This window comes from Hemiscyllium ocellatum, chromosome 8 (genome assembly GCF_020745735.1).
Source record: "Hemiscyllium ocellatum isolate sHemOce1 chromosome 8, sHemOce1.pat.X.cur, whole genome shotgun sequence".
Classification (NCBI taxonomy): Eukaryota; Metazoa; Chordata; class Chondrichthyes; order Orectolobiformes; family Hemiscylliidae; genus Hemiscyllium; species Hemiscyllium ocellatum.
The window spans coordinates 46,832,441-46,847,855 of record NC_083408.1 but is presented as its reverse complement, the minus strand read 5'-3'; the positions used below and the strand labels follow the sequence as shown (position 1 = coordinate 46,847,855).

The 15,415-nt window shown below is 40.6% G+C and overlaps 1 protein-coding gene across 14 annotated transcripts in view; it reads left to right on the top strand.

Moving 5' to 3' along the window:
• ryr3 (ryanodine receptor 3) overlaps positions 1 to 15,415 on the top strand; it is a 366,212-nt gene that overhangs the window by 101,390 nt on the left and 249,407 nt on the right. For all 14 annotated transcript variants that reach the window (XM_060828910.1, XM_060828909.1, XM_060828911.1 and 11 more), the window contains 4 exons: positions 1,789 to 1,910; positions 4,404 to 4,578; positions 8,431 to 8,566; positions 10,282 to 10,377. In XM_060828910.1, coding sequence (XP_060684893.1) covers positions 1,789 to 1,910; positions 4,404 to 4,578; positions 8,431 to 8,566; positions 10,282 to 10,377 — 529 coding nt within the window. The remainder of the gene's footprint in view (positions 1 to 1,788; positions 1,911 to 4,403; positions 4,579 to 8,430; positions 8,567 to 10,281; positions 10,378 to 15,415) is intronic.

Below are 15,415 nucleotides of genomic sequence, written 5' to 3'. Positions count from 1 at the left end.
GAGATCTGGGTTCAAGTCCCACTTATTAGGGTGGCACAGTGGTTAGCACTGCTGCCTCACAGCGCCAGAGACCCGGGTTCAATTCCTGCCTCAGGCAACTGTCTGTGTGAGTTTGCACATTCTCCTTGTGTTGGCGTGGATTTCCTCCGGGTGCTCCAGTTTTCTCCCAAGGTCAAAAAATGTGCAGATTTGGTGAAATGGATATGCTAAATTGCCCGTAGTGTTAGGTGAAGGGGTTAATGTAGGGGAATGGGTCTGGATGGGTTGCTTTTCGGAGGGTTGGTATGGACTTGTTGGGCTGAAGGGCCTGTTTCCACACTGTAAGTAATCTAATCTAATCTGCAGTCCTCACTTTTGCCATAGGAACAGAAGTAGGCCATTCAGCCCACCAAACCTTCTCAGTCATTCAAGGAGATCATGGCTGATCTGACCATCCTTGCCTCTATTTTCCTGCATTTTTTCCATGACACTTGATTCCCTTCTGATTAAAAGTCTGTCTGTTCTGGCCTTGAACATATTTAATGACCCAGCCTCAACTGCCTTCAGTCGTAAAGATTCCACAGATTACAGCCGTCCGAGAAAAGAAATTACTTCTCATCTCTGTCTTGGGAATGTGACCCTGTTATGCTGAAATTATGCTCTCTGGTCCTAAATTCTCCCGCACGGGGAGACGTCTCTGCATCTACCCTGTCAATTCCCCGAGGAATCTTGTATGTTTCAACACGGTCACATCTCATTCTTCAAACTCTAGCGAGTACAAGCCCCAATCCACTCACCTTTTCGCATAAGACAGTCCTTCCATACCTGATATCAGCCTAGTGAAACTTCCTTGGATTACCTCCAATGACATTACAGCTTTCCTTAGATAATTGGCCCAAAACTGTTGACAGTATTGCAGCTGTGGTCTGACCATTGCCTTGTATAGTTATAGCAAAATCTCATTACATTTATGTTTCGTTTCCTTTGAAACACTGGCTGATAGTCCATTTGGTTTCTCTAATATCAACTGAACTTGGAAGCTAGCTTGTGATTTATGCCCATGGAGTCCCAAATCCCTCTGTATTGTAACTTTCTACAGTCGTTCTCCATTCAGCTCCTTTATTCTTTCTGCTAAAGTGCATAACATCACAATTCCCCACATTATATTCTGTCTGTCAAGTTTTTGCCCAATCCTTTAATCTGTCTGTATCCCTCTGCAGACTTTTAGTGTTATTCTTGCTTCTTGCCTACTCACATGATCTTTGTGAGAAACAAAGGATTTCACTCTATTAACACAAAGGTTGTCCATCACCATAAAAAAACTTGGGAATATATGGCAAAGAAGGAAGTGTTAAGGATGATTGTTAGGAGGCACCTCTGGGATAGTGTGAGATCTACGCAAGCGTCAAAATCTGTTTTGAACAGAGAAATGTAATGCAACTTCGAATGTATCCCTGTCACAGTCACCATTGAAAAGAGTGGGAGTGGAAATGAAAATTGGTTTGTTTGTGCTGTGGAAGGGTTGATTGAAATATCAATTTCGTATTGTCTCCCTCTGGTTTCGCAAGTGAGAATGGGCTGACTGAGGTCCCAGAGAGCTGTCGACACTAATAGAATTATTCCCACGCATGAATCAGCATGTTGAGGGGAAAAAAATGGTCCTTACCTGAAAAAGACCATATTATCTCCAAAAGCAAAATGAAAGCAAATTCATGTTTAAAGTGATTTTAGTTTTTAACGTTTTTATTTGTGAATGTGAAAAACTGTTGGAAAAATATCTGTATTGAGAGCACAGTTTCATACTTTCAGGCCATATTACATCAAGAAGGACACATGGACGATGGTATCATTTTGCAACGTTGTCAAAGTGAAGAATCTCGGGCAGCTCGAATTATACGCCAAACAACCAACTTATTTAATCAGTTTATCAGGTATTTAACTGACTGAAGATGATTCTTGAGTATTTGTATTGATGGTGTTGTTGAAGGGCAGAGATGCATCATTGAGAATAGAGCATGGTTCAAGATATGTTTTCATTTTATAATGAGGGAACTGTTCCTAAATAATACTGCTGGATACAAATTCAATTTTTGATCCAGTGCAGTTGATGAGTTATAACTGTAAAAAAAAATAAGGAAAAATGTAACGTCAGTTTCAAAACTTTCAGCTCTGACAATTGCCTGAGGTTTTGTAAAATAATGTAACGTTTGATGGTGAGCTACTGGTTAGCCACAAGCTGATAGTATCCCATCCTCCCCTAGCAGGCTGGGCCACACAGCTTGGCCACTCAGCCAAATTTTCGCCAAACCCTCCAGCCTCTCTTGTTTGCTCAGTCAGATACCAATTAACAAACAACCCAGGTCTTTTCCAATACATAATTTCAGTTGCATCACACTGTAAACTTTTGTTAGAAATTCTGTGTCTTATACTCTTAGACTCCACAATCACCTGATGAAGGGGCAGCGATCCGAAAGCTAGTGATTCCAAATAAACCTGTTGGATTATAACCTGGTGTTGTGTGATTTCTCCACCGCATCTCCTCCACTTCCCGCTCTCCACCACATCTCCACTTCCCGCTGCCCGCCACCGCATCTCCTCCACTTCCCGCTGCCCGCCACCGCATCTCCTCCACTTCCCGCTCCTCTGCCCTTGAGCCCCGCCCCTCCAATCGCCACCAGGACAGAACCCCACTGGTCCTCACCTACCACCCCACCAACCTCCATATACATCGTATCATCCGTCGTCATTTCCGCCACCTCCAAACGGACCCCACCACCAGAGATATATTTCCCTCCCCTCCCCTATCAGCGTTCCGATAAGACCACTCCCTCCATGACTCCCTATCGCATTTCCAACGCCCCTCCCCAAAGTCCCTCCTCCCTACCTTTTATCTTACCCTGCTGGACACACTTTCCTCATTCCTGATGAAGGGCTCATGCCCGAAACGTCGATTCTCCTGCTCCTGGGATGCTGCCTGACCTGCTGCACTTTTCCAGCAACACATTTTCAATTCTGATTTCTAACTTAGTACACCCTAGTCCATCACCAGCTTCTCCAAACTTCTACAGTAAGTAGAAACTTACTGTAAACACTGTATCTGTTACTTAAATCATTGTTCCCTGCTCCTATTATTACTGTGTGTCAGAAGAAGATTCTAACTATAATCTTAAATGAATGCTAGATATACATGTTTGGCAATAAGGACAGATTTTTCCTCCCCTTGGCTTTTTCTTGAAAGCAGATTTGGACCTCACTGCAAGTTGTTTTACTACAGAAGCAATATTACGTTTTTCTATCAATGTTGCTGAATTAACAAATCATTATTGATTTGCTTTGTTAATGAATTTGTCTCTATTTTTCTTCACTGCTGTTTAGTGGCATAATTCTTAGATAAGGGGTTGGCTTAAATGCATTAACTCACGATGGCTCTCCAATACTTCCCTTGACCTCTTGATGTTCTCTGTGCTCTAATCAATGTTCTAGTGTCATTCAGGTTGAGTGAGTGTTTATTCCACCGTTCTTTCTCTTCAACACTTCCCATTTTCTTCATCTGTACACCAGGTCCCAGAATGAACCCTGCAGTGTGTGCAGCCAGATATTAGCTCATTTCCCCAAGTCGAAGAAATGCTCCTAGAATTGGGTGTAGAATAGCCTCTGCCACCAAACTCACTCCAATAAATGTGTTCCATGCCTTGAAATGGAAGATATCTGGCAGCCTCCTTTTGGGCTGCGTTTTCCATGTTTTCATCATTTCTAAATCTAATTTTCCAAGAAAATGCCTGGCTTGTGACAATCTTGTGTCGATGCATGTCATGCACTCAGTATGTCTCACTGAACCCTGTTTAGTTATCATCTCAATAATTCCTGTTTCAAAACACATTGGGTTTCTACACCTCGTATTTACCTCCAAATCTCTGACCTGACCCTATGCTCCTTTTCAAATTTCCTTCAATGATAGAACTTTTGCCACAATCTTTTTCTTCTGACTCTGGCATTCTGTGATTCCCTTTCCTTTCAATCTCAGTGGCACAGCCTTCACCTACCTCTGTGCAACTTTCCAAATTCCCCTTTTTCAACAATTCTGCCAATCATATTCTTCCTCAACCTTTTAAAAGCAATTTAAAAACTGTAAATTCCAACCAAATTTCCCCTTACAGATGTCCTATTTTTATTTTTCTCTTGCAAACTACCTTATGGCATTTAACTCCGTTAAAAATGCTACCTAAATGTTATTGAGAAAAGCAAGTTGTTTGAAAACCAAAAGAATTGCAGATGCTGGAAGGGTCACCGGACCCGAAACATTAACTCTCCAAGGATGCTGCCAGGCTCCTGAGCTTTTCCAGCAATTTCTGTTTTTTTATTCTGATGATTATCTGTATAATGCTTAAGTTTCTTTAGAAATACTCACAGACACATTTCCACAGGGGTCTTGATTGTCTTGGTAAAAGTTCAGCGGTCAAACTGCCCATTCAAGAAGTTAAGGAAGCTTTGATGGACCTGATCACTTACTTCCATCCTCCAGAGGAAGATTTGAAGCATGAGGATAAGCAGTACAAGCTACGCTCTCTTAGGAATAGGCAGAACTTATTTAAAGAAGAGGTAAGAAGTGTTACCGCATGTATTTGTTATTGAGTAGACTTTTCTCTCTCTACATTTTTAGACATCGTGTTTATCAATCTAAAATTTTTATTTTCACAAATATTGGCTTTTTAAATCTCATAAGAGCATGCGAATTAGTTGCAGGAGTAGACCGTTCAGCCCCTCAAGCTTGTTCTGCCGTTCAATAAAATCATGACTGATCTGATTGTGACTTCCCTGTCTGCCTCCCCGTTACTGTTCACTCCCTTTCTGATCAAAATACTGTCTGGCATCACCTGAAAAAAGGCTACTATACTGGATGGGATTGAGGTTAATAAGGAGGAGGTGTTAGCAATTCTGGGAAGTGTAAAATAGATACGTCCATAGGCTGGATGGAATTTATCCTCGGATTCTTTGGGAAGCCAGGAGGGAGATTGCTGAGCCTTTGGCTTTGATTTTTATGTCATCATTATCTACAGGAATAGTGCCAGAAGACTGGAGGGTAGCACATATTGTTTCCTTGTTCAAGAAGGGGAGTTGAGACAACCCTGGGAATTATAGACCTGTGAGCCTTATTTTGGTTGTGGGTAAAGTGTTAGAAAGGGTTGTAAGAGAGAGGATTTATAACCATCTTAAAAGGAATAATTTGATTAGGGATAGTCAACACAGTTTTGTGAAGGATATGTCCTGCTTCGCAAACCTTATTGAGTTCTTTGAGAAAGTGAACAAACAGGTGGATAAAGGTAAAGTGGTTGATGTGATGTACATGGATTTCAGTAAGGCATTTGATAAGGTTCCCCATGGTAGGCTATTGCACAAAATACAGAGGCATGGGACTGAGGGTGACTTAGCGGTTTGGGTCAGAAATTGGCTAGTTGAAAGAAGACAGAGGGTAGTGACTAATGGGAAGTATTCATGCTGGAGTTCAGTTACTAGTGGTGTACTGCAAGGATCTATTTTGGATTCACTGTTGTTTGTCATTTGTATAAATGATCTGAATGAGGGCATAAAAAGGTGGGTTAGTAAATTTGCAGATGACACTAAGGTCAGTAGAGTTGTGGATAGAGATGAAGGATGTTGTAGGTTACAGAGGGACATAGGTAAGCAGGAGAGTTGGGCTGAGCTGTGGCAAATGGAGTTTAGTGTGAAAAAGTATGGGGTGATTCACTTTGCAAGGAACAACTGGAATGCGGAGTACTGGGCTAATGGTAAGATTCTTGGTAGTGTAAAAGAGCAGAGAGATCTCGGTGTCCAGGTACATAGATCCTTGAAAGTTGCCACCTGGTTGTTGGGGTTGTTAAGAAGGCATATGGTGTGTTAGCTTTTATTGGTAGAGGGATTGAGTTTCCGAACCATGATCATGTTGCAGCTGTAATAAGTTCTGGTGCGGCCACACTTGGAGTATTGCGTACAGTTCTGGTCACTGCATTATAGGAAGGATGTGGAAGCTTTGGAAAGGTTTCTGAGGAGATTTACTAGGATGTTGCCTGGTATGGAGAGGAGGTCTTATGAGGAAAGGCTGAGAGACTTGAGGCTGTTTTCGTTAGAGAGAAGAAGGTTAAGAGGTGACTTAATTGAGATAATCAGAGGGTTAGATATTTTAGACAGTGAGAACCATTTTCCTCAGATGGTGATGACTAGCACAAGGGGACATAGCTTTAAATTGAACGGTGATATTTATAGGATAAATGTCAGAGATAGTTTCTTTACTCAGAGATTGGTAGGAGCGTGGAACACACTGCTTGCAGCAGTAGTAGACTCACCAACTTTAAGGGCATTTAAGTGGTCATTGGATAGGCATATGGATGAGAATGGAACAATGTAGGTTAGATGGGCTTCAGATTGATCCTACAGGTCAGCACAATATCAAGGGCTGAAGGGCTGTAATGCGCTGTAATGTTCTATGTTCTATGTTAACCTTGAATATATTTAATGACCCAGCCTCCACTGCTGTCCGGGGAAAAGAATTCTCAACTTTTCATGCAGAGAGCAAGATATTCTCCTCCTCTTGTCCATTGAAGTTTACCTTACAAATTAGTTTGGTGCTCTTTGTCATCTTGCGTTTGAACATTACAATGGAAATTTTCATTCTGGTGCTAATTTGACTCCATTGGTTGAAGCTTTCAGTGCTGTTTTCTTTGAAGGTGTCACTTTGAAGAGTTTGACACTTTGTCAGAAAGTCACTTTGACGCATGCCAACACAAATTATTTAAGTTGTTTAAATTGAAATGTGCTATAATCAACAAAGGTCATTCTTTCCTTAAGTCACATTTACTTTTCTCCCCTTTCACACACATTGATCTCCCAGTACAATGGATTATTATTGCTGCTGCCTGAGCATTTGCCAGAAGATATGCAAGACTTCCCCAAAGTGTCTTTCCTCCAATATCCCCTCACTATCTCTGTTAAGATCCTTAGTGTACTCACTTATCACTTTCTTTGATGACTTGTCTGAGTGGGAGATCATCATGAATGTGATGCACTCTGAACTATACAACACATTTATACTGTTGCAAATTGAACCATCATGCTTTCCTGTTAAGAAGGGAAAATCTGAAAATCATACCACTGACTTGACACAAAACATTTCAACACTTTTGGAATGAGAAAAATCTTTTCAGTTACATTTCCTCCTTCCAAGGGATCATATTTTATGGTGAATTAAACTTGCTGATGGGTTGAAATCTCTCTGCATTAGTTATAAGGCTCTTAACGCAAATTTAGCTTCTGTACCATATCTCCCCACACATAGCTCTAATAGCTCTTAGCAGAACAATCTTGCAGAACAAACAACTCTCAATGTGGTTTTAATTGACAATCTCATTCAGAGTGCAGAAAACGAAGGGTGGTGTGTGAAGCTTAATGCAGTGGATTGACATTTAAATGGACATTGCCAGGGAGACTAGAGGTGTTTTCTTCTGCAACTTGCCATCCAGAGTCTGACACAAGATGTTTGATAGTAATGTTTATTAACAACTTTTATCAAGCATATTATTTGGTAAAAGATGCAAGTTCCTTTGAAACTCAGGCATAAGACAACAGCACAAAGGGTGAAGATACGGTTTCTTAAATTTGACTCGCAGGAAAGAAGAGATCAAGAATGTTTCTTATGTTAAATCCTTGCTTTAAAATATAAATTTGTATAACAGTTGGATTTTATTTTTGACTGCAATTTGATGTAGTTTTTGATCAACCGGATTCACAGAAACCATAAACAATAGAGCATAAAGTCAACAGGACAAACCCCTGTTGGAATGCAATTCATGTGGGATCTTTGTTCTCTAAGTCATACACAGTCTCTGAAATATCTGGCAAGGTTTCTAATTTAGAAACTTGAACAGATGATACGTAATCCAGTATCCATTTCAGGATCAGATTGCTACAGTTGTTGTATCCTTAACACATGTGGAAATATAATCCCACTCCAAATAACCAAAAGTATATTCCGAAATATCGAGGTTACCAATAACTGGAGAACTTCACTGGTAAATTGCTCACTTGTCAATCATCAGTGTACAGTGATCCTTTAATTGCTTTAGCCTTTTAATGATACATCTATGCTATGTGAGCATTGCTGGCAAGGCCCATCCCTAATAGTCCTATGGAAGATAATAGTGAGCTGCTTTTTTTTTAAACCACTGCAATCTATCTGCAATCTATCTGGTATAGGCACACCATAGTGCCAACTTTAAATGTGAATTACTTTTCTTGTCCATAACATAATTACATAAGACAAAATAGTCAGGGTAGTTGTGGTTGAATGTTGTTCCAACAATGGAAAAGCAGTGTTAAAAGGAAGGATACTGCACACTTGCACTGCACACTCATTTGTCTTATTTCTTGGACTTATCTTCAATCTCTCAATGTTGTCAGGCAATGCTGAGATTGGTCCTGAATTGCATTGATCGGCTGAATGTCTACCACAGTGCGGCACATTTTGCAGAATTTGCTGGTGAAGAAGCTGGAGCAGCGTGGAAAGATATTTTGAATTTGCTTTATGAGCTGCTAGGTAAAGTCCTACAATTGCTCTTTAAAATACAGGCAGCAGAAGAATGAAGAATTCTTCAGTGCTGACAAATGTATCTATGAATTGCACAGTTTTAATTGCTCTCAGAATTAAAAAGAATATGCAGTGAACAGTATTCTTGGCTAATTTGCAAGGCCCTGCAGAATTATTAGCTTTTAATTGTTATGTATTATTTTGCAGGAATGGGGAATTTGGCAAAACGTAACATAGGGTAGAATGTCAAGGTGGATTTAATTTTTTGTTGTCTTATCTTGATCAGAAAAATCAAATCACCGAATTAACGGGCATGAGGTGCTTAACTCAATTGAGCTTGATGGCGAGAGTGTGGAGCAGAAGAACAACAACAGTGCAAGTTCAATTCCATAATAGCTATGATGGTTCATGGAAGCATGCCCTTTCACATTGTCCCATGATTAATGTGAAGTCTTACTCCTCAATCTATATCCACATCCAATTGATTCTCTCTCTAATGTACACAGCTGCCAATGGTCCTTTGTGGACCACAGCAAATAATCTATCTAAACTTTTAAGAGAAATTAAAGTATCAAGAGAGTAATAAAATAAAAATGGGAAGCAATTACTTGAAAACAAAATGGTATAATCATTGGAATCTTAAATTAATTAACTCAAGGAGTCAATTTATATTGGTGAATAGATTTTTCTTTCACATATATCAAATATCCAAGTATAGTTAAAACCAAAGACTGCTATACATTATGAGAAGACATTAATAAACTTTAAGAATTATAACATACTTGATGAATTTTGAAAATGACAAGTCTGAGGCGATGTATTTTGAGGGCATATGCCTCTGGGGGAGAAAAAAGGTCAATTTAAGCAGGGGATCTCAGGCTGCAGATTCACAAAATAGATTAGATTAGATTAGATTACTTACAGTGTGGAAACAGGCCTTTCGGCCCAACAAGTCCACACCACGCACCCACCCAGACCCATCCCCCTACATTTACCCCTGCACCTAACACTACGGGCAATTTAGCGTGGCCAATTCACCTAACCTGCACATTTTTGGACTGTGGGAGGAAACCGGAGCACCCGGAGGAAACCCACGCATAATTAGAAGACTGAAAGAAAGGAATTCTTTTAAAAACAAACAAAGGTCAGAGTTTAGTTTCTCGAGGATTCAAATGAAAAGCTCAGAGATTCTGTTGAACCTGCATAGAATCTTGGTCAGGCCATACTTAAGTGCAGTACAGTTGTGGCCTTCATATTATAACTCTGATATAGAAGCGTTGTAAATGGTACAGGAAGATCGCTAAACTGAGCATCTATTAGAAATGACAGAGCAGGATAAGGTTGTTTTCTTCAGAAACAATAGGTCATAAATGAGATAGACACCCATATATCCAGAAAGTAATTCTTCTTCACCCAGAGTTGTATGAATGTGGACCTCTCTATCACAAAACTGAAGTTGCAGTGAATAACATTGTTTATCTACCTCCCCTTAAATATATCAATCAATGGAGAAAGCAATAAAGGGAAATTTGCTGGTAGCCTAATGAAGTAGGCTGAGGGTCAATGAGGCATAAATATGAGAAAACCATTTGGAGTAAATAGCCAATAACTGCTACATGTTATGTATGGCTTTGTGCATTTTGTTATAATTTTGTTATTACATTTTGAGACAAACTGTGCTTCACATGAGTTCATGTCTGTTATATGCTGCCTGTTTTCTCCAGCTGCACTAATACGTGGAAACCGTAGCAACTGTGCCAAGTTTTCGAAAAACTTAGACTGGTTGGTCAATAAATTAGACAGATTGGAATCTTCTTCAGGTAATGGAGTGTTTTATTTGTGTATGAAAAAGAGATGCTCTTATATTCTAATAGCGAATGTTCTGGGGACATTGGGTTCAAATCCCATCTGGGCAAATGATGGAATATGAATTCAATAAAAAAAATCTGTAATTAAGAGTCTAATAATGACCATGAATCCATTGTTGATTGTAGGAAAAATCAATCTGGTTCACTTTAGGGAAGGAAACTGCTATCCTTGCCTGGCCTGGCCTACATATGACTCCAGACCCACAGCAGTTATTGCCCATCCCTAATTGCCAAGAGGGCTCTTAACTGCCCTCTTGGCAATTAGGGATGGGCAATAACTGCTGACCTAGCCAGAGCCACCCACATCCCATGAGTAATTTTTTTAAAAATTAAAACCGATATTTAGTAAGAAAATGAGTGTCTAATAACATTTGTGCTGAAATACTAATTCAGACAAAATGGTCAGACCTTCATTTTACTACTATCCATGTGTATATCCAAGAATCACTTCAACGTCCCTAATGTTCTACTATCACTGATGGCAGTGTATTCCATGCACCCACCGCTTTCTGTGTAAAGAACCTACCTCTGACATCTCCCCTAAACCTTCCTCCAATTACCTTAAAATTATTCCTTCTCATGATAGCCATTTCCACTCTGGGAAAAGCTTCCTCAACCTTTCTTCATGAGACATACTTCATTACCACTCCAGTCCATGTAGCATCCTGTTAAATCTCGACTGCACCCTCTCTAAAGCTTCCACATCCTTCCTACAATGAGGCGACCAGAACTGAACACAGTATTCCAAGTGTGGTATAACCAGGGCTTTATCGAGCTACAGCATAATCTCATGGTTCTTAAACTCAATCCCCCTACTAATGAAGGCCAACAACCATACACCTTCTTAACAACTCTATTCACTTGGGTGGCAACTTGGAGAGATCTGTGGTTGTAGATCCCAAGATCCCTCTGTTCCTCTACACTGCCAGGAATCCTAGTTTTAACCTTGTAATCTGCATTCAAATTCGACTTTCCAAAATAAATCACTTCACACTTTTCCAGGCTGAACTCCAGCTGCCACTTCTCAGTCCAGCTCTGCATCCTGTCAATGTCCTGTTACAACCTACAACAGCTCTCCATACTATCCACAACTCTGCCAATCTTTTGTGTCATTGGCAAAGTTACTAAACCACCTTTCTGCTTCCTCATCCAAGTCATTTATAAAAATCGCAAAGAGCAGAAGTCCCAGAACAGATCCCTGCAGAACACCACTGGTCATTGAGCCCCAGACTGAATACTTTGCGTCTGCTATCACCGTCTGTCTTCTAAGGCCAGCCAATTCTATATCCATACAGCCAGACTTCCCTGTGTCCCATGCCTCCTTACTTTCTGAATGAGCCTACCATGGGGAACCTTATCAAATGCCTTGTTACAATCCATGTACGTCACATCCACTGTTCTACCTTCATCAATGTGTTTTGTCACATCCTCAAATAATTCAATAAGGCTTGTGAGGCATGACTTGCCCCTCACAAAGCCATGCTGACTATCTCTAATCAAGCTATGCTTTCCCAAATAATAATAAATCCTGTCTCTCAGAATCCTCTCCAGTAATTTGCCCACCACTGATGTAAGACTGACAGGTCTGTAATTCCCAGGGTTATCCCTATTCCCTTTCTTGAACAAGGGAATAACATTTGCCACCCTCCAATCATCTGGCAGTACTCCAGTGGGTAGTAAGGAAGCACAGATCATTGCCAAAGACATAACAATCTCTACCTTTGCTTCCTATAGAACCTTGGGTTTATCCCGTCTGGCCCAGGGGACTTATCTATTAAGTGGAATTCTGACCCACTTCACCTGTTCTTGAGATCTCATGCCTTAATAATTATCTTGCTCTGAACACTCCCCTGATTTGTTATTGGTTTCTGACCCCACTGATCAGTGCCAGCTTTTGACTGTGGTAGGAGTGACAGCAAGTCAGGAGATGGGGAATTACACGGGAGGTACCTTGAGCAATTTTCTGTTACATAAACTGACGAGAGCTCAGGTATTATTTGAATGCATTTGCAGTACCAACACTCATGTGTAGACTGGCAATATAACAAGTGTTTCTCCTGAGCTGTTGATTTTGGGAAGCTCCAGACAAAATTATGAGTTTTGGGCACATTACATCAGAGCAAGTGTGCGTTCTTTTCAAGCTTTTTAAAATATTCGTTCTGATTCAACTCGATAGAGGACTGATTACTTCCTGCCAAGAGGCATATGTGATCTGAAGACTCTTAAGCTTTAGTGTGCAAAGGCACAGTAGGTAAAACAGTCAGCGGCCACTACACTCTTGCAGTTGTCGGGAGCCGAACCCAATTCTGCAGATGACCTCAGTAGGGTGTATGCTTATGTAAAGGTAACTTGGGTTCTGGTGGACATAATTTAGCCCATTGAATATTTTGAAATAATTAACACTTTTGGCACGGAATAAGTGTATATAATTTTTTTTGTCAATATACCATCGCATTAATTTACTTAAGTAAATGGGCTAATATGGTACAACTTTAACAGCTGAATTGTACATAACCTATGCAGTGATGATATTATGTCATTTATGCAGGAACCAATATGTAAACATTGCAATGCAGTTCATCTCTAATCCCCTGCTTAATGCTATTGTAATGTTCTTGTGGGAACACAATCTATTTGCCTTGACTTTCATCTCTGTATGAGACTGCTACTGGTTTTAATTTTTCCTGCATGATTCCCTGGCAGCAATAAGATGCAGTCTTTTTTCTCACACCTGCATCTCTTTAAAGATGTTTAATGTCTCTGACACTATAAACAGTGAATCTATAATGAGTAATTGAGGCATTAAGATCAATGTACCGACATTCTACTATGGCCAGAACCCTGAAGAGGGAGGATGCTCCTGGTCCTAATCCCTGGGGAACATGCTGAACTGGGACCTGGGCCACTGGCACTCAAAACACAAGGGAGCAGAGGCCAAACTCATCCCAAACATAGGGAAAGAATTTCTGAGGAGCTCCCCTTCCAACCATGGGTTGGTTCTGTTCCATGTTTATCAGTTTTAGTTGCCAGTTGAGGCAGAGATAGAAACAGATTGGATACTTCAGGGGGTGGGAAGAGATGGAGGGGAGGCTTCAGGGTCACTGGAAGTGAAAGGGGAGGCTTGCAGGAAGGGTTGCTTGGAACAAGGGAGAGTGGAGGACGGAGAGGTTGTGCTGAGAAGGAAGTGAGGGAGGAGGCTGCAATGTTACCAGGGAAAGAAGAGAGAGGATAGGCTGCAGGGTTGAGGAGGAGAGAGCATGGGAGGCTGAGTGGGACAGAGTGTGGAAGAGAGAAAGAGACGAAAGGGTGGAATAGAGAATAGAGAGAATAAAAGGGTGGTGGGCGAGGCTGCAGGGTTGGAGGAAAGGGACATTAAGAGAGGCTGCACTTGTGAGGGGAGAGAGAATGCAGGGAGCGGGGCTGTGAAATGAGGAGAGACGTAGAAAGGGAGGTTGGATGAAGATTGGTGTGGGAGGCAGGTGAAAAAGAAACAGTGTAAATGGTTTAAAGCCTGTCAATAAAAGAACACTGTGCAATTAAGAATGGGCAATAAATGCTAGCATAGCCAGTGACATCCACCTCCCGTGAACAAATGAAAAAAAAATCTTAACTAAGTGGGAGCCAAAAAAAATTGAATTCACTGAGGTAATAAATTCCTCACAAATGAAGGTAGAATTGCTACATTAAGTCTGCATATGAATAGAACTATCATGTGAATTGTTAAATTCATATCTGAGACTGAAATCAGAGTGAAAGGCATAGTAACTGCATGGTTAATATATCTTGTTGTTGTGCATATGTGATTGAAATGTGATAGCTTTGACCTAATCTATCTCAGGAAGTTGTGTTCAAAGTGATGGCTTTTTCAATATAGTAGTGTGTAATTGATTTTAGAAAAAAAATTGCATACTAACACCAACTGCCTTTTGACAATTTAAATACTGTGGCGTCTCTGACAGTAATGTCTTCATTGTACATTGTGGCTTTATATTTAATAGGGAGTTGCTAATTATTGAGGATATTGATAAATTCTTTTAATTCTGTTCATGTACAACTCCTGATGCCCTGTATGACAATAGGTGCTGAGACTTTGTGCCTGTATTACCCAGTAAATTAGTTAGAATGAAAAAGAGTCAAATTCAAACAAGATATAGCCATCAAGAAAAACGCAGAAGCATTTATTAAGCAAATACTAAATAAATATTTTGTATCAGTATTTACTGTGGAAAAGGATATGGAAGATATAGACTGTAGGGAAATAAATGGTGACATCTTGCAAAATGTCCAGATTAAAGAGGAGGAAGTGCTGGATGTCTTGAAATGGTTAAAGGTGGATAAATCCCCAGGACCTGATCAGGTGTACCCGAGAACTCTGTGGGAAGCTAGAGAAGTGATTGCGGAGCCTCTTGCTGAGATATTTGTATCATCGATAGTCACAGGTGAGGTGCTGGAAGACTGGAGGTTGGCAAACGTGGTGCCACTGTTTAAGAAGGGCGGTAAAAACAAGCCAGGGAAATATAGACCGGTGAGCCTGACCTCAGTGGTGGGCAAGTTGTTGGAAGGAATCCTGAGGGACAGGATGTACATGTATTTGGAAAGGCAAGGACTGATTGGGATAGTCAACATGGCTTTGTGTGTGGGAAATTATGTCTCACAAACTTGATTGAGTTTTTTGAAGAAGTAACAAAGAAGCTTGATGAGGGCAGAGCAGTAGATGTGATCTATATGGATCTTCAGTAAGGCGTTCAACAAGGTTCCCCATGGGAGACTGATTAGCAAGGTTAGAATACGGGGAGAACTAGCCATTTGGGTACAGAACTGGCTCAAAGGTAGAAGACAGAGGATGGTGGTGGAGGGTTGTTTTTCAGACTGGAAGGCCTGTGACCAGTGGAGTGCCACAAAGTTCGGTGCTGGGTCCTGTACTTTTTGTCATTTACATAAATGATTTGGATGCGAGCATAAGAGGTACACTTAGTAAGTTTGCAGATGA